We start from the raw sequence: 27,992 nt of genomic DNA on the forward strand, positions 1-27,992 counted from the left end.
CCAAGGCTCAGTTGCCTCCTGGTGGCCAACCAGCCTCTCTGTGCCCTGCTCAGAATCGGAACCCTGTCCAGGGTCCTCCACATCCTCCAGAGCCGACTCAAAGGGCCCTTTGCTGTCAGAGTCTGGTGGCAGCTACAACGGCACCTGCTGGGCCACAACAGCTGTCTATCTGAGATGCTTTACTTTGTTTAACATCTAAATTATGCAAAGTATTAAATTGTATTCTGTTTTAGTCAGACCCCCATCTCAGGTATTATGCCGAGTACCAAGAACCACATAAAAGAATTCAGAGTAATCATCATAGTTCAGAGAACAAAAAAAAAAAAAATTGGAGGATTAGATACTAGTATAAATTAACTGAAGACCTGAGCAGTGATCTGAGCTTTGGAGAGAGAGAGAAATGGCTCATAGTGGTGATATCTATTTGAGTACTGATAGATACTCAAATACATGCAAGGATGCCAGATAGAAGGTCAAGACTTATGATCTCTTTTGCGGAATGTAGGTTGGGGAAAAGGGATTGCAAATGAATGTTAAAAAAACATCCTACCTATAAGAACTGTACAATAGTGAACACAACTACTCATAGATACTGTGGTCTCCATTCATTGCATGGATTCAAGTAAGTTGGACAATTTCTGTATATAATGCTCTGACTGGAGGTCGGATTTGATCTGCCTCCCTGATTTATTGATGGTGGCTTTGACCATAAGACTGGATTTCTGCTTGTGGCAACTAGCACAGTTCAGGAAACCAATTTTTCTTGACATCTAATTAATTACACAGTGTAAGTCCTATATCGCTTTCCTGGAAATGTCACATTTCACTTATTGGGGCACACTTCTGAAAAGTTACGTGCAGGGCGACCATCAGCTAAAAAAAATGATACTCATATATTGCAACTCATTTTAATTCAGAGCAGAGTAACTCCTCCTATGCCAATCCCACATGAAAAAAAAAACAACTTTCCGCAAAGGTCTTTGTCAGAAATATCAGACCTGCATGTGTAAAATGCAGCAAAATAATCTGGAAAAGAGATCAAAGTTACTTGCACTGAACCGTCTCATTCATGTTATGCTATGCATTTCATTGTTCTATGTTAAACACACACATGCATTTTCTATCGCAGCAGCAGATAAGAGGATCTTGAACTTGAACTGCAGGTTGGACTAGAAGACTTCCAAGATCCCTTCCAGCTCTAGTCTCATTGATTAAACTTTTTAAACAGTCTCACCTGAAAATTTGCTCACCTGAAAAAGTTGCTGCATTTTCATAAAATCATGAATAGTTAACCTGTTTTCAAGGTGTTCCTTTTTTGGGGGAGTTCCACAATCCATAGCTTGTTTTTCAGCACTGGCCTTTGTGGCTTTTGTCATCTTATATGGTTTGTTATTCATGCTAATTAATTTTGTACAAATTAATACTTAGGTGGAATTCCTTGCAGCTTCCAAGCCCTTCTGGAACTGAATTTTATTCACTAAGAATAATTTTGGATAATTCGGTTAAGAAGTCTTGTTTCTAGAAAGTTTTCTTGGAAAAAAACATAAAGAAAATGAGGTTTTAAAAGAGGGGGAAAATTAAAAAATATAATCAGACTTTTCGTTATTACTTCTGACATCAGTTTACATAGGAATACCGTATGTAAACCAGAAAAAAGACATAAAAATGTCTATTGAATTCCATGCCGAACAGAATTAACAAAATTGTAATCATTTAGTTTTGTTGAAAATGTAATAGCACCTGTTCACAAAGAAGAAATTAGTTTTGCTTACTTACCTTGTGATTACCATGTCATTTTTTAAATAAAAAATTCATTATTTCTTCCAAACAGAGTTGATTAGCTTCAGCATTTCATTTGAGTATGTACTTTATTGAAGCGGCGAACATTTGGGAGGCTGTTTGAAATAGCTAGATTCCCTTTTCTTTGAACTTACAAGTGTTTCTTAGCAACAATTGCACAACACAAACTAACCTTCACTGCTCCACAGAAAAGAAAGCGGGGGGGGGGGGGAATCCTGTTTAGTTGTTCTGAGCAAGGACTTTCAAAGCAAGTCACAACAATGATCAGTGTGGTGTTTTTTTTAAGAAAAAAGAAACTTAAAAGAATTGGCCAGAATGAAAGGAAGTGTCTGCTTTTTGTATACTTATTAATGTGTGATGCACTTAATAAGAATGTTCACAAACACCTTAATGCACCTGTTTGCAATACAGCACATCCATAGATCAAGAGCGTGGATGCAATGAAAACCTTAAGATTATCTTTGCATGAAGTGTTAATCTGGAATGTGCTTTCTATCAGAACCAAAAGCTGGAGTTGGGAGAAGTCCGAAACACACATTGCAACTAAATGTAATCAACATTATACATCCAAGAAGCACAAAAACTAGACACCAATGATGAACTTCAAAGCAGCCCAGGATTCTGGAAGGGGAACACCCAGGATTTCACTCAGGAAAATGAAAGGGCTCCTAAATTATTAAAATTAAAACTCATAGGGAAAAAATATCCTTCCCACAAAAGACTGACTCACTAAACTTAATACATTTTAAAAGTTACGTTTTCCTTAAACAGCAATTTGCTTTGAAATGTTGCTATTGAATTAAATAAGCTTCAGAGGAATTCCGAGACTGAACAAAGGCATGGAGGCATGTATATAGCCCCAGGTGCTTACTCCTGAAATAAAAAGATGTACGCACTGCAGAATTTAAAGTGGTCTAACACAACTAAAAAGCACAGCCTCCCTCTAATAAATATATTGATAGAATCCAAAAGTATCTACGGGCAGAACTACTTCAAATTCCTCCTCTCCCCCAGATGCTTGGTATAAGAACATTCCTTATCCTGTTCATTTCGTTTTCTGCATTTTATTTCAGAACTAGTTAACTGTGCATCATACTACTACTACTACTACTACTACTACTACTACTACTGTTACTAGTACTACTACTACTAGCAGGGGAGGCACTCTTTGCATTTTAATAGAATCCACAAGTCTACCATGTTTTCCCCAAAATAAGACCCAACCAGAAAATAAACCCCAGCATTTTTCAGGTTGCTTGTAATATAAGCCTTATCCCAAAAATAAGCATTTTATACTGTATTTCCCCCCAAATAAAACCTAACTGGAGAGAAAAATTAATATAAGATCTGGTCTTATTTTCGGGTATAATGGTATTATATGTCTTAACAATTAAAGTGCCAGGAGACTCAACCTTTCCTTTTCCATAAATACAAACAAATCGAGATGGTTGAGGATCAAAAAGGAGAAAGATTAACATATGTTTAATTTGAGTCTTTTGTTATAAACAAAATGAATCATCAGACTAATATTAAAAGACATTTAAGAAAAGCAACACTGTTTATTGGTGTATGAAACTTTATTTTATATTACAACAGTTTGCAAGTATGAAGTTATTTTCTATCTCTTCCCTACTATGTGCATTCATGTGCATGTGTATTACTCTTCATAGTTTATGTAAAATAACTGTCTTATAAAACATTTAAGATCACAATCTAAATATTTAATATAAAGAGATAACATATAAACCTATAATAATTTCCAGGCAACAAAAACTCAAATAGCAGAAATAAAATCAATTAAAACACTGCACTGCAGCAAAACCTAGGGAGAATGACCGTTGACTTACCTGAACTGTCCTTCTATGTACGCTGCGAGGAGAATCCAAGCATGGGTTAACTTTGTCCATTAGCCTAGAGACTGAATTATGAAATTGTTGACCACGCCTCTTCTGACTGGAAGGGTTCAGTTTTGTATGAAGGCTCAGCTGGACTAAGAGATGTAGTTTTTAGTCAGTTCAGATATAAATGATATAGTCCGACAAGTTCAGAATGAAAATGATAAAGTCTGACAAATTCAAGACATGTGTCAATCCCGAATAATGCGGAACTGGAAATACAAGTCCTGAATTCCCCTGGACCAGCTGAAGTCAGGACGGGGTAGATTCTCCTCACAGCGCACATAGAAGGACCATCCAGGTAAGTCAATGGTCATTCTCCTGTGCGCTGCTTGGAAAATCCAAACATGGGACATGCCAAAGCAATGAATCTCAAGGGCGGGAGCTAGGCTGGCCAGGTGCCTGAGAAGCTGTTAGGATCCTCTGAAGGACTTGTCGCCCAAATGAGGCCTCTGCTGAAGCAAACACATCCAATTTATAGTGTCTGATTAAGGGTGACGGTGATGATCAGGTCGCTGCTTTGCAAATTTCCTCAACCGAGGCGTGAGTGGCCCAGGCTGCTGAAGTAGCGGCGCTCTTGGTGGAATGAGGAGTGATACGTCTGGGCACAGGCTTGGATTGGCTCTCATATGCAAGGGCAATGCATGCTTTCAGCCAACGTCCAATGGTGTTGGAGGACACTTTCTGTCCCATGGTTGCTGGCTGAAAAGAAACAAATAAGACTTCTGACCTTCTGAATGAAGCCGTGCATTTCAAATAACAGCGAAGTGCCCTGCGAACATCAAGACGGTGCCATTGCCTCTCCCTCAGGTGTGCAGGCAGCGGACAAAAGTCCGGGAGGATGATCTCCTGTGCCCGGTGAAACCATGAGTGACCTTGAGGAGGAATGCCGAATCCAAGCGAAGGACCACCACCCTGTTCGGATGAAAGATACAGAAGTCCTCATGGACAGACAGGGCTGCTAGTTCTGACACTCTCTGAGCTAATGTAATGGTTACAAGGAAAATGGTTTTAAGGGTCAACAATCTGAGACTAACTGAATGGAGGGGCTCGAATGGCTCTGCATTGAGAGCCTGCAGTACCACTCCAGATTCCACGCAGGATAGCGATGGATTACGGGGGGCTTGAGATTTGAAGCCCCTTTGAAAAATGACCGTACCCATGGATAGTGAGATAGGGAACGACCGTGTCTGCCGCAAATGACCATTGACAGTGCTGCAATCTGGCGGCATAGAGTATTGGGAGTAAGTCCTTTGTCTATACCCGTCTGTAAAAACTCGAGCACTTGTGGTACCAAGGCAGAGACAGGGTTAATATTGGCTCTGCGTGCCCACCCACAGAAGGCTCTCCAGGTGGCTTCATAAATGCTTGTTGTCGACAGACGCCAAGCTGCCTGGATTGTTTTAATGATCTTGGTAGAAAACTTTTGCTTGATTAAGATATCAATCTCAAGTGCCACATGGCTAATTGTAAGTCTTGGGGGCTCAGATGAATTAGTGCCCCCTGGGAGAGGGATATCTGAGTGCGCAGATACACTCCCAAGGGTGGGAGATGGACAGATTCAGCAAGTCGGCATACCAGGGGCACTGTGGCCACATCGGAGTGACCAGCAAGACCTTCATTCTCTCCACCAATATTTTCCGAATGACATGTGGAATTATTGGGAGAGGCGGAAACGCATAAAGCAGTCCTGGTGGCCAATGACTGCATAGTGCATTGTTGCCCTCCGCTCACGGTACCTGGAACCTGGCAAAGAACTGTGGGAGTTGAGTGTTGTGAGGCTGCCGAAGAGGTCTACTTCTGGGTGACCAAACCTGGAGGATAGTTCCTGAAACAGTGCCAGGGATAGACGCCACTCCATGTGATCCACCATTGCTCTGAGGAGGCTCACCTTCTTCCTTACTTCCGCCACCAGACTGAACTCTCTGTTCTCCAGGGCTGCCTGCTATGGGGCAACCGTGTGGTCATCCCTACCGCACTCCGCTGCGCTGTCCTCTGCCGCCTCCATGAAGGGTACCCAGGCATAGTCCGCATGAAAAGCCTAGGGTGGGGCCATGTCTGGTGGCCCTCCATGGATGTGGACATCACGGCTTGGGTGCAAGCCTGTTCGGCTTGTCAGCATGTGCGACCGGCGCCTCCCGCCGCTCCGTACAGGGACTGGGACCTTCCCAATGCCCCGTGGAGCTGACTTCATGTCGACTTCCTGGATCCCTTTGATGGTCTCACCCTTTTCATCGTTATGGATGCCTGGTCCAAATGGATTGAGCTCTTTCCCATGAAGAGTACAACCTCTGGTGTCACTATCTCTGTTTTGGATTCCCTTTTTACCACCCATGGCCTGCCAGATGTTCTGGTTTCCGATAATGGACCCCAGTTCACATCCACTGAATTTCAACAATATCTGTCTGCATTAGGGATTTGTCATGTCCCTGTGGCCCCGTTCCACCCTTCTGGGAACGGCCTGGTGGAGCACGCTGTTTGCTCTGCCAAAGAGGCTCTCAGTCGCATGGCTCCGCTGCTCTGGTCTACCTGGCTCTCTACTTACCTCCGCTCACAGCACACCACCCCCTGCCCCTTATCTGGCAAGACCTCTGCCAAGTTCCTCATGGGCAGGAAACTCCATACCACATTAGACCGCCTGCACCCCCACTACTCCCCTTCTGCCTTTTCCCAACCTACCACCCCCAGGGCTTTTCTGGTAGGTGAGGGGATGTTCGCCTGGAATTTTGCGGGCGACCCGAAGTGGTTGCCTGGAATTATTACAGACATAACCGGGCCCTGTTCCTACAGGGTCCTCCTCGGCGATGGGAGACATTGGTGGAGGCATGTAGACCAGCTCCGTCGGCGAGTTATGGAGGGCCCCATGAACCGTCCGGCTGTTCCAGAAACAACAGGCTCTACCAACGGCGCCTGCCGGCCCGACCAACATAAAAACTCTTATCTCCGATTCTGTGCTGCCCGCTATGTTCTCGTCAGGACACTTACTGTTAGAAACTGGTGGCATGATCGGGGTGGGCCCTCCAGCATTGCTCGTGCGGCGAATCCAGTGGAGTGGCGAACCCAGCACTCCTCCTTTTTCGGCGGTGGCCACACCTTTAATGAAATGATCACAGCGCATGCGCAGACGCCCCAAGTACCTTCGCGCCTACATGTGCTCAGTCCAGGGGAAAGGGGTGTTGTGTCCTGACCAGCAGATGGCGCTGTGTAAGTCACCTCTGATTGGCCAGGACGTGCCTGCCAGCTGGTGGGAGAAACCTGGGTTTCTCATTGGTTCCCCGTCTGACAGCTCCAAGTATAAATAGCTGTCAGACGGGGGTTTGCTTGTCTTTGCCTGTTCTAGTTCTGTTAATAAAGGTTCCTGTTATTGCTAACCGGTCTCTTCAGTCTGTATCCCTCAGAACTTAAAAGCCTGAGGCCTAGCCGCTTTATTTTTCTCCTTGCGCCCAGCGGCCCTATCTGCAGCCAAACATGATGCGCCTGCCCTGGTTCTGCAGGAGGCCCTGGTGACAGTCCTCCCAACCCTATCGCTGGCCCTGGACTGATTGGATGGCAATGAGGGGGAGGTTTCTGCCCCAGAGTTGTTCCCAGTCACCACACGATCTGCTATTATTACTGTTAGAAAGCTCACTCAGATAAACAAGCCGAATTGAGAAGCGAAGATTCGTTCTATCGGGCTTTCACAATAGACTGCACCATGTAAGGAGAGCATGAGCCATTGAACTGCACCGGACGGATCCTCATGCGCAATGGCGTCTGGCAATAAGAGGCAGTTAACTCCGCCCTCAGGTGATCTTGCATCACACTACTTGGCAGGAAGAATCCAGCAGCCGTTTCTGTTGGCTCTGAAAGGCGTGAAATTCAAATGCTTCCAAAATGGTCAAACTCCGTTGGAGGCAATGGCAGCTCCAATGCTGCTTTCCCTCACAGCGGCAAGTCGTGGCGGTAGCAGTAGCACTGGCGGCAGAACGCCGAATGTACCCTTTAAGCGGATTGTGCCTAAACCGTCAAGTCGATCACACTTGAGCAGGCAAGCCCAGCGGCAAACTATTTCAGCGAAGAGGAGACTGATTACACTTAATGAGTGGATCGCGCCTACTGTAGCCAACCCAAGAGTGGCGCACCATCTCTCAGCTGCGGCAATCGGTAGGCAAGAGCAGTCAATCGCCACCAGTCCCAGCTGATTTAGGCATAAGAGGCACAAATATTGCTCTGAGAAACAGCCAGGCGAAGCAGACCGTCGGAAAAGAACAGCCTGCCCTTTACAATCTGTAGTCACCTAGAGGAAAAAAGGAGCATGCTACAAGAAAAAAATACTTACCTTAATAAGAGTTAATTTGTCTATTATCCTAGAGAAAATTAAATATCTCTTCAGGCTGGACTGAGTTAAAAAAGCTTTCCAGTCAGAGGAGACGTGGTCAACAATTTCATAACTCTAGGTTAATGGACAAAATTAACCCATGCTTGGATTCTCCAAGCAGCTCACAGAATAAAACATTTGCTTAAAGCACAATAAAGGTGTGCCAACGAAGGTTTTTCAGTGTTCAGGGTTCCCATTTGGTAAGATCACTCCAGGACGGCTATCTAATATGCTTCAGCAGCAAAATAATCCCATAATGTTGCTTCAATTTTAAGGTTAATTTTCTCAGCTAACTTGGTTAGTGGTTAAGGCATCAGACTAGAAACTGGGAGACTCTGAATTCTGGTCCCACCTTAGGCACAAAACCAGCTGGGTGACCTTGGACCAATCACTTTTTCTCATCTCTGAGGAGGAGGAAACAGAAATTCACTTCTGAAAAACCTTGTCAAGAAAACTGCAAGAACTTGTCAGACATCATTTGAGTTAAAAATATTCTTACCGAGTGTATCCTAAACAAGTGTTTCTCAATCTTAGCAAGTCTAGGATAAGTGCAATTCAACTCCCAGAATTCCTCAGCCAACATGGCTGGGGAATCTTGGGTGTTGAAATCCACATATTTTAAGATTGAGAAACAGTCCTAAACAGGATTTAGGCCCGTGTGCACGCACACACGCACAATTTCTGTAGAGTTAAATTTTAAATTAGCTGGATTACAGCTCTAAGACATGTAATTGTTGATCAAAGGCAAATTTTTCACCAGATTTTTAATCAAAACCAAAGACATAATACTCTTTAGTTCCATTGGGAATGTTCTATCTAACTCAAGAATCTTCTGTCTTCATTGTTACATAATTTGTTCATGCTTGAAGAAAGCTCTAGTTCTCTGACAGGATACAGCAGAGATCCCTTATTACTCCGGAATAAACATCTGTTGGAAAGTCAATAAGCACAATTAGCTGATCCAAAATTTTGGCATTTGAAAAAATAAAGACACTCACACAAAGACCGAGCATGTACGAGGATCCAACTGCCTTTTGACAGCTACATTTCAAGTAAAACACAATGCTTTGATCTTTTCCTCTATTTTAGACATCTCACTTTCTATTAAGAATCATGGGGTCCCTTTGTAGCAGTCATTGTGCCTAGAAACTATTTTTGAGGATTAAGCTTTTTGTTTTGTTGTGTTTTTGCTCTGAAGTCAAGAGCTGTGGTCAATTGCTCTCCTGTTGCTAAGATTAATCCAAGGAGATACAGAAAAATGTCACGGCTTTACAATGAATGCCTGTGCGGCATCCCTGTGAAATAAAAAATTCCAATCAATTTTGGTAAAGAGCAATACAGAAGAAATTTGGAGTTTAGATAAAGCTTCCATCTGCTCCGTATCAAGGACCATCTGTAGTTACTATGTAGATGATAAGGCAGTCGGACACAGACAGCTAGGTTTATACATACAAAGTGAACAACTATGGAATGGTTTAACATGATGAGGTTGAACCTAGTTAGCATCAGGCAACTTCCCGTATTTATGACAGGAATTATATTGCAGTAATCCTCAACGTACAATCATTTGTTTAAGGACCATTTGAAGTTACAATGGCACTGAAAAAAGTGACAAGATAGTTTCTCATTGCAGCATCCCCATCGTCCCATGATCAAAATTCAAAAGCTTGGTAATGGACATGAATTTATGCCAATTGCAGTGTCCCATATGATCACCCTTTGTGGCCTTTGATAAGCAAAGTCAATGGGGAAGCCAGATTCACTTAACCCGTTATCAACAACTGTAGTGACTCATTTAACAATTGTGGCAAGAAAGGTAATAAAATAGGGCAAAGCTCACTTAACTGGCTTGCTTAGCAATGGAAATTTGGGACTCAATTAAGTCGAGGCCTACCTGTTAATAGAATGCCTGAATAATATATACTGCCATGCCTGAATAATATATACTGCCATGCCTGAATAATTAAATGTATTTTTAGGCATTTTTTGCCAAATTATGTTCCACTGAACATCTACTCAGACATAACCTCTACGGAATACAAAGTTAAAACTACTGCAACTCTTTTGAGCAAATTTGAATGTTACTTTAATGGACAGGTGTTTAAGGTAAGAAAAAAACGACAGATGACAGATGCTGAAGTTTAGTTACTCTTTCAGTCAGACTTTGTTACACCTCATTTGGCAGGAACAACAGCTTCTGAACATTTTCTGTAGCTGACTAACATTTGACTATCAGTGAAGAAATTGGAAGCCAAAAAGAGGCTAGATATTTTAGCAAGACGGAAGATAAATCTCCAAAACAACCATGGAGTCCTTGCAGGGGAAAAAAAGAGTTTTGGAGTAGCCTTCATACTCACCAGAGTTGAATATTACTGATCATCTGTGATTTTAAATATACAGGGCATGCATGAAGATCTCAGAATTTTTGAGCTGGAAAACTTCTAGGATAAAATATTCCACTGGCGGCAGTGAAATTGGAATAGAAACTATGGGGTGCCTTTAGAAGGTATTATTCATATTCAGCAGCCGAAATCGCGTTGCTGAATACTTGCCATTGTGCTGCTGAAATTTAACATCATAATTTCAGGAGCCCTGAACACTTTCTTCCTTATCATATACCTATTAACCAATACCCAGATAAGAGGAACTATCATTAGATTAGCAAGAATACGGTAATCAAGAACACATAATACTTACACAAGCCAAGACTAACAGGACACTTGTTACACAGTCATTAAACTATACTTTGCATTACAATAACATGTCTGTGAAATGAAAACCAATCTCAGAGAGACAAGAGACTTGGCAAACTGAAGATGTCCCGGAAGAAACAGGGATGACATTATGGCTAAAACTGCCAGCCAGATTTATTATTTATTAAAGCAATTTATATGAATGCCCAACCCACATTTGGGTGACTTACATTAAAAACCCACAACATAAAACCAACCATATAACACCACGTCCATGGTAACACAAATCAAATCCACTACTTGATCGGCTCTATTGCCACGCCCGCTGACAAAACCAGGCCTTTGTGGCTTTTTGAAAAAGTAGCGGGGGGGGGGGAGAAATTGTATTTGGGAGGGAATATATTCCACAGAGAAGGGGTCACCACCAAGAATGTCCCCTTTTGCAGGCAGAATCTCTCTGGCACACGATGTTTTTTGCTTTCAAAGAGGCTGGGTGAAAATGGACTCTTTTACTCAGCTTCTTTGAGAGCTGCCTGCCTCCTTTTTGGAAGTCAATTCTTTAGCTCCATTACAACATGCACAAACCCTTAATATTCCTGCCGGGGAAAGCCGCGATGCGGTCATAGTTAGATCAAGTTGCATGTTTACTTCTTTTATCACTATCACTCTTACATTTTGGCCTCAATCACGGTCATAAGTTGAGAACTACCTATACATGATGCTGAAGATTTTTCTGTTACAAAAATATAACACCCCCCCTCTATTAGAAGAATTATAAAACCAATGTTTAACTAAGACATTGCAAAAAACCCATTCTTATTGTTCTTGGAGAAGTAGTGGTGAAAGGAGAAAAAAAGTGACGCAAATGCATGATGACAATATAGATAAGCTGTTCAAAGACAGGTAAAAAGAAGATCCTAGCATAACAGCTCTACAACAAACAGATGAATTTCTGTTGGAGATCAGCTGTCCTGTCTTGACATCTTGCAGCAGCGAACATTCAGATTGTTATATTAATATTAAAAAACATAGATATTAAAACCATTTATTTAAACATACATATTAAATAGCACCATTGCACAAATGAGTAGACTTGATCTCTTGCATTGATATAACTGCAGTACTTTATTAAATATAATTTCTAGCACAGCGATATGGGTAACCTGCATGTTATCTTCGCCTCTCTTTCCTTCATTGGTTTTTGTTATCAAAATTAAATGCCAAACTCCTTTGTGCAAACTTCACTTTTGTTATACTGCCAAACGCTAGAGATATTCCCACCAGAATATTTACATCAGCAAAAGTAATTTCTTAATTTTCAGTGTAGCTAAATTAGTACACCAAGGTCATGTTAGCTAATGGAGGCTTTGCTGATTGTAAATAGTTCAGAAATACATCACATTCTTCCAATTCTGTTTGTATAGGCGAAACAAACATACCCCATACCCTGGCACTAGGTATCAAATTTACTAACAGTGATGCTGCGTATAATATATATATATAATTGACAACTGCACACCTACTATCACTCCCCAAAGAGGTCCTGTCGTTCATGCCACCTCTAATGATGAGTTCTTTGGTAATATAATAATTTACTCTAAAAATAATTTGAAAAAAAAATCAAGCTTTGAGGAAAAGACTCAGTAGTTAAGAGTGAATTTCTGTGCAGGAAACTTTGAAGATGTTGTCTAAGATTCGATCTTCTTAAAAGGACATCATTCTTTGTATGAACTCTGAAGATGTATGTACATCTCCCCGCTGATTTTAGCTTCAAGGACATCAGTATGGGATAAAATTATAGAGATAAACAGATGTAAACTATTTATTGAATATTTGCCACCAATATTGTTAAATACATAATTCTGTTGCAGTTTTTCGCTTTCAAGTTAAAATGTCAGAAACAGAACACCAAATATTTACAGTTCTTATAAGGAATGTTACATAATGACACATTAAGGCGTAAATTGTTTTGGCTTATAATTCTGAAAAGAATGATAATAGCAAAAAAGTGATGCAAAATCTTCATTGTGTGATTATGATTAAGCTATGTTTTTACAAAAATATGGTGTAAGATGGCAATAAATCCCATTCAAAATCCTGTATTAAGTCCCTTCAATTGGGATTGATAATTTACACAGTCAAAACTTTAAAGTTTACATATAAAGGTATCCTATCCGTCATTGAAAAGTACAGCTCTCAACATATACAGTTTTTTTTTTCAGGCCACAGTTTTGAAGGTCTGGAGTATCAAATTAGTTTGATGAATTAGTCGGTTGGCACTTATGAACACATTTATTGCCCTATTGGAAAGAAAAAGAGAAAGAAGATATATTTTAGCAACAAGATAAGCTTATACAAAATAGAAAGCCACCATATTGAATATAATTAATTTTTACAATGAAATCCTATACACTGTTATTGGAGTGCAGTATTTAAATTTGCAACAGTAATTCACAAAGGAAGTTCAACAATATGAAATTCTGGTTGAAGGATTTTTTAATACTCTAACTCTGAAAATAATTAGAGGTCTTTTCTTAAATGAGATAAAATACTGAATTCTTTATTAGACCCTAACAGCTAAATCACAATACAAAATTAAATGTTGTAGTTAAAGAACCAAATTACTGCATTGCAATCCTATACTTACTTACCCGGGTCAATGAATTCAATGGGCATTGTTTCTGAATACAAGTCTATCCTGTGGGATCCTTGGTGCTCTCTGAACTTGTTGCTTTCTTGCAGACATTTCATTACCCAGCTAGATAACATCATCACTTCTGAGCTCAGATTGCTCAAGGACCCCACAATTTAATCTTAAACTAAAAAATTCTTTTCTATTGATAAATACCATTTACTTGTAAATTAATTGAGTTTCTGCTAAAGAGATTCTAGTTATGCAAAATAGCATATGGATTTGGATGTGAATTCCCCCTCGTTTATAAAAGCTAGTTATTCCAGAACCTTGCAATCTGGTAAAAACATCCATCCACATCACTGCTTTACAAACGTTCAGTGAGGAATGTAGACAAATCAGAAAAGGAATCCACACATACGTTTATCAGAAAATATTATTTCCAGATCATGAAAACAATAATAATAAAAAACCCAGAATCTTGTACCATAAGTTGGTGAAATTTGTGCAATATTGGCTGAAAATGCTCATGTTTTCTGGGCTGATGAGGAACATACACTTGAAAGAAATTTATCAGCTATAGTGAAGATGATTACTCCACCACTTTTTAATCATTTGCCTCATCTGTTACATTAAGGATTATAATGTTAGGACAGAGTTTGATAATTGTAACAAATCAGTAACAATTGTAGCAAGGTTTTGTAGGGGCTGGATAGGAGACATTTGAGGCATCAGCTTGATGTTTATATTACCTTTTCAGTCAAAAGAAGCATTATAGACAATTATAACATTTATACAAATCCAAATAAGTTAGATCCCAAAAGGTTTTTCATAACACATTTTGAATAAGATTACCTTCACTGGAAAAACTAATGGCAGAAATTAAAAGTTGATAAAAACATAGAAATAAAGTCTGATGGCCTAAAGGCAGAACTCTGAACAGTTATATTGATATTAGAATGAAATTAACACAAGGAAAAAGCCAGATTAGGGTATTGATTTTAAAATCTATCTGGAAAGAGATGTACATCATAAAAAAAGGAAAAGTACAATTGACTCAGAACTATACAGCGGGCACAGCTATAAACTACATACAGGAAATCAAAAACTCAGAATTAACTGAGATTAAGGTAAAAGGTACAAAGCTATTAAAAATAACACAAAAAAATGGCTTCTTTAAATATGTTCAAAATAAAAGGAAAAAAAATCAATAGAACAGCTGCCCAGCGAAGGTAAAATGTTAAGTAACAAAGAAAAGTTGTGTTTAGTTGTTTCCAAATAAATATCTAGGAAGAAATTAATTACATCCTGTTTTATTTAGGGACCTACATGACTGTCTTTCTGAATTCAAGTATGATGTTTCAAAAATCCTACAGAAAAATAAAGCACCTTTTGATCCCTAATTACTCACTACTTTCAAAAAAGGTAAAAAGGAAAATCCAGCAAGATATAGAACAATTATTCTGATGTCAATACCTGTAGAAATCCTGAAACAAATCATAGGTATTGTTAAAAAAAAAATCAACAATGAAACATTTTTTTGGTTAATTGGGTAAATTTCTTAACAGTTTGTTATAAACATGACCAAAACATTTAATAAGAGCATCCCACAACATGTTACCTAAGTGTGGGTTAGACAGTATAATAATTAAGTAGATTAAGAAAATGATAATAAGAAATGCTCATCCTTATTTTTGCAACAAATTGGACTGTGATATCAAGTGGTGTGTCATAAAGATCAAATGTGGCCCTTAATATTTTCATTAAGGATTTCAGTGAAGAAGTAGAAATGTCTATCAAATTTATATATGATCCAAAACTGGGACAGCTAAAATACAGAACTAAAATTCAAAACAATATTGATAGGTGTAGAAATGCGTAGAATGCAATAGAATGGGATTTAACAGAGATAAATGCGAAGTTCTTAACTCAGAAAATATACACTGAATGGACAAATATAGGAGGGGAGATACTAGCTTGGTAACAGCACTTGTGAGAAAAGATTTTGGTGCTGTAGTTGTAACTGCATCTGAATCAGCAATGCATGCTGTTATGAAGACAGCAAATGCAATTTTAGACAGCATCCTTTTCCAAGTATTGTTTGTTTTGTTTTGTTTTGCCTTTATTTGTATGCCGGCCTTTTCCCTGAGGGGACTCAGGGCGGCTCACAATTCAAAAAGGGAGGGGGAAAAGACAAACAATAGACAATACAGCATGTTAAAAAAGAAAACACAACAATCGCACAATTCGAGTGGGGCTAGAATCTCAACCCCAGGCCAGCCGGGACAGCCAGGCCTTTACAGCGGCGCGGAAGGACTGGAGGGTGGTGAGCGTCCGAATTTCTACGGGGAGTTCGTTCCAAAGGGACGGAGCAGCCATCGAGGAGGCTCTCCTCCGGGTAGTTGCCAGTTTGCACTGGCTAGAAGATGGGATTCGGAGGAGGCCTAATCGATGCGATCGAATCGGTCTAGTGGAGGTAATTGGCAGTAGGCGGTCTCTCAAGTACCCAGGCCCACTACCATGAAGGGCTTTATAGGTGATAAGTAGCACCTTGAAGCGCACCCGGAGATCAACAGGTAGCCAGTGCAGCTCGCGGAGGATGGGTGTTACGTGGGTGAACCGAGGCGCACCCACAATCGCTCGCGCGGCCGCATTCTGGACTAGCTGGAGTCGCCGAATGCTCTTCAAGGGCAGCCCCATGTAGAGCACATTGCAATATTCCAGCCTAGAGGTCACAAGGGCACGAGTGACTGTTGTGAGGGCCTCCCGGTTCAGGTAGGGACGCAACTGGTGTACCAGGCGAACCTGGGCAAATGCCCCCCTGGTCACAGCTGACAAATGATGTTCGAAGGTCAGCTGTGGGTCCAGGAGGACTCACAAGTTGCGAACCCTGTCTGAGGGGCGTATAATTTGACCCCCCAGCCTGAGAGATGGAATACTTGGCCAATTCATGGGAGGGAAACACAGCAGCCACTCGGTCTTTTCTGGATTGAGCACAAGCTTGTTGACCCCCATCCAGTCTTTAACAGCATCCAGCCCCTGGCTCATCACATCCATCGCTTCGTTGAGTTGGCACGGGGCGGACAGATACAACTGAGTATCGTCCGCATATTGATGGTACTTTATCCCGTGCCGTTGAATGATCTCACCCAGCGGTTTCATGTAGATGTTGAAAAGAAGGGGGGACAGGACCGAACCCTGGGGCACCCCACATGTTAGGGGCCTAGGGGTCGATCTCTGCTCCCCAACTAACACCGACGTATTGGAGAATAATAGTCTACTGCATTCATCTGTGATCAGATTCCTCTTTTAAGACTGGGCTAATAGTATAGCGGTAGTCATTGACTTATGACTGCAATTGGACTGGATTTCTGCTCATAAGTCATTACTTATGTCATAAGTCAAGACACCCAACATTTTTTGCAATGGTTGTGAAGCAAATCACAGAGGTCCTTAAGTAAATCTGTGGTGGTTAAGCAAATGCTGTAGCTGTTAAGGGCAAACCCATTATCCCAAATGAGTGGTCTTTGGCAAAAATAAAGTTCATAAATTGAGGATTATCTGTACTTGTAAACAGTTGAAACAATTGCAGAGACAACAACAACAACGATCAAAGGATTAGATCTTAACTCCGTTGAAGAGAATTTGAAGAAGAATATTTTTAACATTTTAGCATTCATGAAAGATGAGTGTTAGTCTGTTAGTTCTTATTTAAGTCAGAAGAAGTTAAATTATATATTAAGACTAAGAATACTTTGACAGTGGACTCAGCTAACTAAAGAGAGATGACTATGCCAAGTAGAGCAGGGGTGTCAAATACAAGGCCCCGGGGGTGGATCTGGCCCATGGGGTGCTTCGAGCTGGCCCATGGGGCTGCCTAGAAACTGCGAAGGACTGACCAAGCTGCCTTGGCCAGTGAAAACGGAGCTCTGTTTCCACTGGCAGAGGGTTGCAGTAGGCCCTTGCAGCTGAAAATGGAGTTCAGGAGCCAGTTTTCTCTGACAGAGCGCTCAGGCCACCACAGGTGTCCCCAACACGAGTCACATCAAGCTGACTATGCTCACCATGGGCATGCCCACTCTGGCTCCGAGGTCAAACACAACCTGGATGCCGCCCTCAATGAAATCGAGTTTGATACCCCTGAAGTAGAGGTTAGATAGCCACTCATCTGGGATGTTTAATTTTGATTTCTGAACTGAAATTCATAACTAAATGAACTAAATACTCTCTCCCAACTCTATGATTCTATTTAAAACAAAAACAAACAAACAAACAAAAACAAACAGAAAACAAAACAACCCCCCCCCCAAAAAAACTACTTCACTTTCTTTGTTTATATTTATCGATGAGTGAACAAAGTTAATTCCTTCGATACATATTAACAATTTAGAATAATGTCTTACTATAAATGCTAATATATGGAATAGTGGGGAAAAACCTGGAGACTTTTGGAGTATTAGCATTGTTCGGCTAGCTACAATCACAAGCAAGGTCAAAGAACAGATGGGATTTTTTTTCCTCACTACACAGTATTAAAATTGTTCTTTAGTGGCTTCTAATATGGATTTTATTCTGTTGCTTTCAAAGCACTATTCATAGATTTTGTTATATATATACTTCCCCTTTCCATATTCACACAGAACTTGGGACCATACTGCTTGGAAGCAATTTACTACTGCCCTGTTCCCCCCCCCCCCACAATTCTAATTTGCCAACAGTCCTGGAATTCCAGGTGGTGTCATATTTATGTACAAACCAGACAAATATCCTGCTACTACATATACCATGTCAAGGGAGCCCAATATCCTGTAACCAATTATGGACAATCAGATGATTCTATGAAATCTGGAAAAAGAGCCAAAATATAACAATCTTCACCTCCAGATTTTTCCTCCAACAATTGTTATTCAGAAGCACGCAGTGACTCTGTATCTAAGCAACAGCTGTCGGATGCGAGTGGTGGTTCTCCCGTTTATCAGCCTTTGAAAATAAATTATTTTTCTGTTGTGGAAATCCCACTTAGCTCGTAGTCAGTAGGAGGCAGCAAGCATGTAGCCAACTTCCTCTATTCTCATAAAAATAACACAGGGTCAGAGTGCACTACTAGAGACCTCAGGGAACATAAGTCTAGGACTAGAAGTTAGACTGAGCCATTAAAAAAAAATCGCTAGGAAAAAACAATAGCAAACTCTACATTATTCTCAAGAAAATCACAGACTTGTCTAAAAATGTGAAGTGCTTTCAATTGGAAGGTAAAAAGGGGGGGAGGGGTAATGTCACACCTCTTGGTGACTCTTTAAAGCCCAGGAAAAGTAACAACTCCTTTAAGGATGTGCCAAGAGATGCATGCACATTCATAAAGACTTTTTCTCCAGGTTTTGGATACAAAGAGTTGTATATTCCTTCACAAGAAATTTATATCAACTAGAGAATCTCGACTTTATAACCACAGAAATTTGTCATTCATTTTGATATGTAAAAATCTTGTTTCTAGAAAGGAAACAATTCCCATTATTTCCCCCCTTTTATTAGATTGCTAAAAATCTTTTGTCATAGCAATCATAAATATGAAATAATTGATAGCTGAGTCAGAGGCTTGATGCTTTTGTGACATTTCCCATTTTGAAAATTCCATATATTTATTATGGAATTATGTCTGTCATATTATGTTATGACAGAATGAACAAGGTGTTACTCTATATATCGACATGGGGTCTTTTGTCTAATTTCATGAAATTTTAGTCTGCTTCCAAAGCCCTCTGCAAGAGGTTATTTCCAGCCTCTAGTATGTGATGTATGTTGTTTCCTTGCAGGAAAAGAGAATGAAAGGTATCAGAGAGAGATGACAAAAACAGGGTGTTGAAAAGAACAAGAAACATCTTTAGACAATAGATATCCATGCCCACTTTACTGCAAATCTCTTCTGACCACCCACTCCGCCCCATCTGTTAGGGGTCCCCATGGGAATATGTTCCCTGTTAAGTGTTTTTTAGCAAGGATGAAAAGGAAGACATAATTACTATTAGAACAGTGATGCTGTAAGTTTCCCAAGGAGAATTAAAAATTAAGTAGACTCATTGATGACTAAGTTTAAAAAGCAAATGTTCCAATCTGGCCAATTTTTTTCATTCTTTGCTAAATTGGAACTGATGGGAGCAATTAAGATGTTAAGATTATTGCAAAGTATGTTCCTTGGACTACAAATTATTAAGACAAAAAGAAAAAATAGTCATTAAGTCAATTAAAAAAGAAATATATACTTACTTTCCATCTTTAAAATAAGTTTTCAAAGTGTCACTGAAACTTTTGGAGTATTTTACAAATTCTTTCTTTTGGTGTTCAAGTGCCTGAAAAAGTTTATGTAAATAGTAATTAAAATTTTCATTTTTCTCAATCATTGTTTTAGCCAATGAACACAAAATAAGACGAGAAAGGTATACAGTAAATGTTGGAAGTGACAAAATTCACCATTTAAATGATGAAAATGTTCTTCTACAAGCGACATTTGCTTAATGTTTGGAAAATATTAATTCTACAAACAATAAAAATTATATTAAACCTTAAAGCAGTCATTATTGATTAAAAATCCACATAGACTGAAAAATCTCTATTCATCATCCTGATTGTCTTTTTATTTGCCAGTTTGTATTAGTTGAAAAATTATGTTTACATTTCATATTATCTGAACATGAAGCTGTGTATATTTGTAATGCTTGTGCTTAATTATATTTCTGATGAGGCACTATAGTAGAAATTAATTCACATACCCTCCGGTTCTGATATTGGTATTTCTTGAAGACATTATTTACTGTATCGAGAAGTTCCTTTATTGCACTGGCAATGTCCCTGTTTGGTAATGAAAATATAATTGCAATTTTTAAAGTGAAGCTGCAGAATTTTAATCACTTTCAAAATTATGTTTGAAATTTATTTCTAAAAGATTTCCTGTCATATATAGTGAGTTTTAGATATGCACAGCAAGATGAAACAACAAGAGCTAATTAAATTATATGGCACTTCAAATTCTAAATTACATTTAATGCATTCTTTATACGTGGAAAACTAGCATCTGGAAATTACAGAACAATACTCTGAAGCAGCAGGAGCCTTGGCTTACCTTTACAATCAAAAGTCTTTCCCTGGAACAATTTTCAATATGTATAGTTATAAATTGTATAGATTGACTTTTGATATTTTACACAGAATAAAGAAAGATTGCTCTGATCTATTTTGAACTATCTTGAAAGTACTGTTCTTATGAATTGCGGCTAAAATCTTGTCCCATCCATCTTTATTTAATTAAAAGTAAATGCTATTTAATTAAAGCTATACTAACTGGAAAAAAAACCTGTCCATAGTATATATTCCTGAAATAATTAAATGGCAACTATCTTTGGTCCTAAGGTTAATGGATACAATCTTATCAAGATTTTAAGCTTACAATATAATGAAACCAAACCACTCTGTGTGGGAGTAAGAGAGAAAAATCATTTAAGAGAAAAAATGCATTTTAATCTACAGAGAGGATAAAACTCAATTTATAATATTAACTTAAAAAAATATTTTGGAATCCAAGACCCACTGCTAAGTTGAAATCAGAGTTTGGAAAAAAATCACCATCATGATTTCTTGTATTTTGGGTCTCAGGGGTGTGTCAATTGTCAGCTGTCATCTGCCTAACCCTTTATTTGCTGATCATCTTCCAAAAGGGACTGGTGATCCTTTTGGGACATGTCTGTATTAATATCAGTATCTCTGTTTTATGTGTGAGGAAATTAAAACTAATATTTCCCCATGGATTTTTCAAACTGATCCAGGAAAGGAAAGCTCTGAGTTCCCAGCAATATATACATAAGCACTTTGCTCCAATCAGTAAACATTTGCATTTTGTTCCACAATTGGTAAGACAGAAATCTCTCAATTATTATATGACAGAGAAGACTTTATGGAAGATATTTGTATCAAAATAACCTTATGAACAATTCAAATTTATATAGATTTGACTCTAATCTCAATAACTAGGCAAGGAGGTTAGGTAAACCCATATATTCAATTATTTGAATGTATAAACTGTCTTTGGCCGATGCTTTAGGTTTTCAGTTGAAACAATTGCAGGTTTAATTTTTTTGCTGGTTCCTCTGAGTTGCATTGGTGAGTGGACAACCATATAACCAATCAAATAGACAATTAATTCTATAATTCTCTGTTAACTTGCATTGAACAGGATTGTTTTCATTACTGGACTGAAAAAGGACCTTTTAATTCCTATAGCAATGCATGTGGAATATGAAAATCTCACTAATGAGGTACCTGAGCTACTAATAACTGAAATCACTATAAAATTCTGTGTTTTACATTATAATTTTCCACACAGAGTTATAAAGAAGCAATGAACTCACACAGACATCTATCTCCATTTTATTGAGTTGGATCCTAAAAAAATGAACTCCAAGAAAAGAAAATAGCCTTCCTGTTACAACTTTGGATAAACCCAGATGAGAGGATCCTTTTTCTAGCATGTCTCTAATCTTCTGGCCATTATCATGGCTTGCTAAAATGTTATAGATAAGGAAAAAATGTATTCCTATTCTACGATAAAGTACATGCGTAATTTTATTTTCTAGTAGTCTTGCTGTCCACCAATCTTGAACAAGGGAATCAGAAATTTTCTATTAATTGACTCTACAAATGCAATTACGTTAAAATTAATCAGTCGGTTTTACATAATTATACACTATGAGCCCCTGCATTGACTAGATATTTTAAGCATCAGCTTCATGGTTTTTGGTTTTGAAAACTCAATAAACTATGGACAGTGATACAATCCAAAATGTGAAAGGAGACCCACACAAATCTTTTTTTATGGCAATTCTGGATACATTATGTGTACTAAAAGATCTATCTATTCAAATTATCAAGGAGCAACTGGACATATGAAAAACCTCCATAAGCAGTCATTAGAATAAGCAAAGTAGATAAGAAAAATATTTTAAGATAGATTATCTCAATTTCTTACAAAAAGGAAGAAAACAGCTCCCAAATAAGCATAGGCAACTTAATATCCAGAGCATGTTAAATTTTTCTGAGCAATTCAGAAGATCCAAAAGCACTGCAATTTTAGGTAAGAGAAAACTGGAAAGTGCAACTTATAAAAGAGGGCCAATTCACCAGGATGACTTATAAGATTTCAGGTCTGATGCAGTATTATTGCCACAGGATTATGTTGTTAGAAATAAAATGATTTAACTACAAAGGGCACAGAATAGGGATCACTGACAGAATTGCTATAGCTATAATATCCACTGTTATTACTCCAGCAGCTAAAACCAACCCACAGCTTGGCCATTCAATAGCAAGCAAGATTCATTTTGAAGCAAAAATTCCATGAAACGAAAACAGCAATTTTATAAAATATCGGTAATGATCAGAATTATAGTGCAAGCCAAAAATGTATTTCTTCTATAAATATAGAGCCACAGCTGGTCGAAGAAGTCACATTTTACAATAGCTTTTTAGTTTGATTAGTATTTACTTGATTGTCTGAAGAAACCTCACTCTGTCATTGATCTCATCTGGAATCTTGCTGAGAATCTGTTTAAGTGCTCGTGCCTTTTCATTGAGGTCTTGGAATTCGGGCTCTGGCCTTTCAATCATGTACTCTGGGTGGAGGAGGCAGAAAATGTAAATGAATTTCTCTTTCTAAGTTATAAATTAAACTTAAAAGGTTGGCAACATCCTCAACCATGTTAAAATTAAAACAAGCAACAAATAAGAACACTAAATTAATCCCAACTCTTACTTTGTAAGGAAAAGACTATTGATTTCTAATGATGTAATTCAATATTATGTCAGCCAAAACTGACTTACTTAGAATAACCTTCTTAAAGCACAACTTATGACAAGTACTCCACAAATATGAGTGTTATTTCAGAGTCACGAAAGCTAATGCCCGAGATTAAACTTTTTCTTTCTTTCTAAAGCTTCCTTGACATTCTGAAGGTTGGATCTTGTTTGAGTAAAGAAGACTGTAGTGGGAACTATAGGGAATTGGCTAAACATACATTTTGTTCCATTCCCATAAATTTCTTCCACCCATTTTTTTGTATTCAACCTCTTTAACTCTTACCCCAAGCTATTATCTACTTGATGGCCTTTTTAAAAATTTAGAATGTCATGTCTTTTGCCCCCCCCCCTCTCAAGTACGGTGTTTCCCCAAAAATACGACCTATGCCTATTTTTCGGAGTATGAGATACACCTTAGTTTTGGGGAGGAAAATAATAATAAGAAAAATTCTGCCTACCAACATCCATGGTATTCAGCTGCCTAGCTTCCTCACTTGGAACACGTTAACAAGGTCAGCCAATGAATAGGCATAGCAACTAAGTCAGCCAATGAGGACTATTTGGACTCTGAAACAGTATTTGCCATATGAGCAACAAGGAGACAGGAAGGAGCCTTGCTTAGTTGAACTGAAAGTGAAACTGTTTGTGTTTTGCTTATATTTACTGCTACCTTGGAAAACCTGCTTTTGATATTGTATTGTATATTATTATTATTTTGAATCCTGCTAACTTGTGTGTGCTTTCTAAATGTGATTGCTGCTGCCAACTCTGACCAGCCCAGTCAGCTTCAGCACTTATTGAAGTCTGATTCAGCACAGCTGATTGGAGGGTGGATTCGACTGTCAACATACCCTCAATCAGCTGTCCCAGGCTGCAGGGATTGTCACAGACCATCGCTGCATCTATGCCTCAAGTTTTTGGCCTCTGGTGTGTGTGTTGGGGGGGGGGGAGTACATTTGACGTATAAAACAGAACCAAATTTTCACCCTCATTTTTGGGGGAAAAAAGTGCATCTTATACTCTGAAAAACATGGTACACAGAAAGTAAGTCCTAGCTTGATTTTTACACATGCACCCAATATAAGCCACACTTCCAAAATAAACCCTAATTAAGGTGCTGCCCACTCCTCGGTGCACAGGTAAAAATTAAGCAAGGATAGGGATGGGTGGTGGTGGAGCTGCCCTATTACTTACCTTCAGATAGTTGTAGTCAGGTTTCTCACACTTCGGCCTGTTTCTTTTGCTGCAGCAGGCAAGGCATTCCTGATGGCCTCTGTAGCCGTTAACAGAGCTCCAGATTGATCCGGAGCTCTGATAGTGGCTGAAGAGGCCTTTCCTAAAGGCCTCCGATAGCAAAAAAGAGGCCGGGGCAACATGCGCAAGTGAGGTGAGTCAGTGGATGACATCCCCTCCAAAAATAAGAACTGGTGCCTTTTTTGGTGGCAAAAAATATAAGACAGGGTCTTATTTTTGGGGAAACACAGTAAGACTAGCACAGAACCACCAAGCTACAAGAATTATCAAAAGAAATATGAGCAAGGATATATAATTTACAATATATAACAATAAATGTTATTTAAATTTATTTAAATGACTGAAGTGACAATCTGGAAATTCAGCTGTGATTATGAACAAAACAGAAATAACATTTTTTAAAAAATAAAATAAACCCATCTAAACCGAATGAGGAAACAGCCATTGATAGGAAATACCTTCTACATCATCCGCTGCCATGCGCAAAAGAGATTCAGTAAAATTAACTTCAATGCTTTTCTTCTCCAAAATTTTTATGATAATATCTTGTGTGAGACCTGGGTTTTCCCTTTCTGCCTATATTTCAAAGAAGAGATTTCAGATTTCTTCTGACATATTGAAAAGTAAAGAACAGCTTCCGAGAAAGCTACAATATGAATTTTTAAGACATCTGAGTAGAAATATATCATAAACATTGATTTTACACTGTCATTTTTCCCTCCAAAGTAAAGACCATTTAGTCTTGAACTAAATCAATATTTTCACCTGTAATTTGGCCCAGTTAGTTTTTTCTTTAATTTCTTTGCAGTATTTATTTCTGTGAATCATTCCTTTTTCTTCTATCTTTCACATTAACTGAAATAGATAGTCCTCAGGTTACAACTCTAATATGTAGGGCCAGATATGCAGTTGCTAGGCAAAGTGGTTAAGAAAAATGTTACATGATCGCACTGCTAAGCAATGGGAGTTCTGGCAACCATTGACAGTATTAAATGATGACTGTATGGCCATTAAGTGAGGTCCTCTTGCTTCTCCAGTCTCCTCCCTGATTAGGGCTAGCAAGTTCTCTTGGGCTCCAGACCCCTGCTTTGCTCACCATGCAGATCCTGAGGCTGCAACCTCACCCAGCCCCTGGGTCAGCAATGGGAGAAAAATGATGATGAAGGTCAGCTGGTGGTAGCAGCAACGGGAATAGGGTGGTGGAATGCAGGGCAGTCAAAGGGGCACAAATGGGGGATGGATAGGCACATAGGGAGAGCTGAAGCAGAGGCAGTTTGAACAGGGCAGGAGAATATGACTATGGGACTATGGATCAGTTGTAAATGTGAGTCGGTTGTCAACCACCCAAATTTTGATCCTATGACTGTGGGGAATGATACAATAGCTAGTATTCCAAGGGGTAGTCAGAAGTACTATCCATTCAGCAATATTGTAAATTTGAACAGTTGTGGGATGAATGCATATAATTCAAGGACTATCTGTAAAAACTTTATATAACATTTTTCTTTGTTCCCTTATAACAAGGGTGTCAAAGTGGCGGCCTGCAGGCCGGATGCGTCATGCAAAGGCCATGCCCACCCCAGGTCCGCAAAGGGGAAAATGTTACGAAACATCATGTGATAGCAACGTGACACTATGAGTAAGACAGCTGTGCCTAATGACATGAGCTAAATGAAATTAAGAAAGGCAGTAATCTTCACTGTTTTCACTTATTTTTCAAGCTACATCAGAATTTTAAAAAACTACCCACAAGTTAGATAGATAAATTGGATAAATAATAAATAGGCAAGATATCAGACATTGCATTGTCCCAAAATGCTGCAAAACCTCATTTTTCCAGAATTCCCTATTCTTTTTTAAAGAAACATCTCAGAATGTTTTTAGAGTACTCATTTTTCAGGCTTAAAAAGATTGTGAAATAGAGGCAATCCCCAGGTTAAGAACAAGTTGCATTCTTCAATCTCCCTTTAAATTGAATTTGTATCTAAGTTGGAACTCATACTTACAAACAAATTGGCAATTACTAAAAATAGTGGTTGGCATTCTCTCCTTCCTTGAGCTGACAAACTTCTGAAGTCACACAGTGTTTTTATAAACTACTAAAATCAGACTGTATATAAAAATGTGTATCAGAGGTTCATTCACAGATTCACTTATCGACTCGAGGGAGGAGAATACGGTCTAACATTTTTAGCAATAGGCAGCCTGTTTGTAAACATAAATTATCTGTAAATTGGACATTCTTAATTTCGGGGACTGCCTGTACCAAAATTGAATCATACAATCGATGACAATGAACTATGGGCCAAGATTTTCTTAGGATAACTTTAGAAGACAAATTAAAATGATTTTAATTGTCTCAATTATAAATTAGAGAAACTCTATCTTCAACCAACATACTTCTGACTTGGTAAAGGATATCAAGATACTATCTAGCAATATGAGTTGGCTAATTGTAGGAAACTCAAGTCATCTAAGTAGTTGCTGTCTCTTGCATCACTGAAGCATAAGAGAAACATGAAGGTGAAAAGCCTTTAAATGCCCTTCTTTTAATACTGAGCTTCAAAAACCACCAAATCATCCACAACATTAAGTTTTGGATAAGTATGTGCTTGAGAGCATCTGTGAAAAGAGCTTTGTGAGCTCTTCAGCACTCTTTTGTTGATGATGTATGTCCGAGGGAGGGGACTTTTTGCACTGTTTTTTTCCTAGACCTTTACTGCCAACAAGAGAAGTTCCATGAGAATACAAAGACAGAGGACTTAGATGAAAAGGAGAATCTTTCTTATGTTTAAAAGGCTTCATAATACTTTACCGTATCTTTCTGTTACCTGATCTTAACTTAAAATGAACATGGATGCCAAGTGTAAGGTCTCTTAACGTTTAAGTTCAATGAAAATCTTTAGTGAAATGTAACATTAAAGTTGTTAGTATTGTTAGCTTACATATTTCCATGCACTATACCCATTGAAGTTTCATAAACATAAATGAATCATAATCAATGAGTTAATTATCTTAATTGCAGCTTACTCTTTAAATTTAATATTAAGCTATTATCCACTCTTAGTATATCTACTTCTAGAAAATAAGGTATATAAATAAACTGACTGACTACACAAGTTTTACTTAGAGCAGACAAACAGTTAATGTTATTTTAAGTTAGAATTAGTAAATTAGTAACTAAATCTACTTTGCAGAATTTTACAATATTTTAATTTGTATATCTTAATATAAAATATTCATATTTTGGTGTTGTATAAGTAAATATATATTATTCTCACCTTAATAAAAGCTGCTCTCAATGTTTGAGCTGCTGATAGATTTACTCGTTCTAGCTGAAAAAAATTAGAAATACACAGTTATACCAAAATAAATAAGAGGTTAAAGTACATTATCATTACTGATAATCAATCCTAAGGATTTTTGTTGAGCTGGGTAATATTTTTGCAACTCAGGCACACTGGGCTGGTTCTTTCAGACAAGAATACTGCAAGCCTCTTATAAGCAGAAAATAATCA

General features: G+C 38.7%; 2 protein-coding genes across 2 annotated transcripts in view; both read right to left on the reverse strand.

Annotated features, from left to right (window-relative positions):
* Positions 1-1,397, reverse strand: part of WDR49 (WD repeat domain 49) — a 127,837-nt gene extending 126,440 nt beyond the window's left edge. The window contains 1 exon segment of the mRNA XM_032224895.1: positions 1,251-1,397. Coding sequence (XP_032080786.1) covers positions 1,251-1,397 — 147 coding nt within the window.
* An 11,406-nt stretch (positions 1,398-12,803) lies between these two features.
* PDCD10 (programmed cell death 10) overlaps positions 12,804-27,992 on the reverse strand; it is a 37,904-nt gene continuing 22,715 nt past the window's right edge. The window contains exons 3-8 of the mRNA XM_032225472.1: positions 27,756-27,809; positions 24,933-25,050; positions 22,910-23,036; positions 20,145-20,223; positions 19,642-19,724; positions 12,804-13,045 (exon numbers count right to left, since the gene is read on the reverse strand). Coding sequence (XP_032081363.1) covers positions 12,964-13,045; positions 19,642-19,724; positions 20,145-20,223; positions 22,910-23,036; positions 24,933-25,050; positions 27,756-27,809 — 543 coding nt within the window. The 3' untranslated portion in view covers positions 12,804-12,963. The remainder of the gene's footprint in view (positions 13,046-19,641; positions 19,725-20,144; positions 20,224-22,909; positions 23,037-24,932; positions 25,051-27,755; positions 27,810-27,992) is intronic.

Source organism: Thamnophis elegans, chromosome 10 (assembly GCF_009769535.1).
Source record: "Thamnophis elegans isolate rThaEle1 chromosome 10, rThaEle1.pri, whole genome shotgun sequence".
NCBI lineage: Eukaryota > Metazoa > Chordata > Lepidosauria > Squamata > Colubridae > Thamnophis > Thamnophis elegans.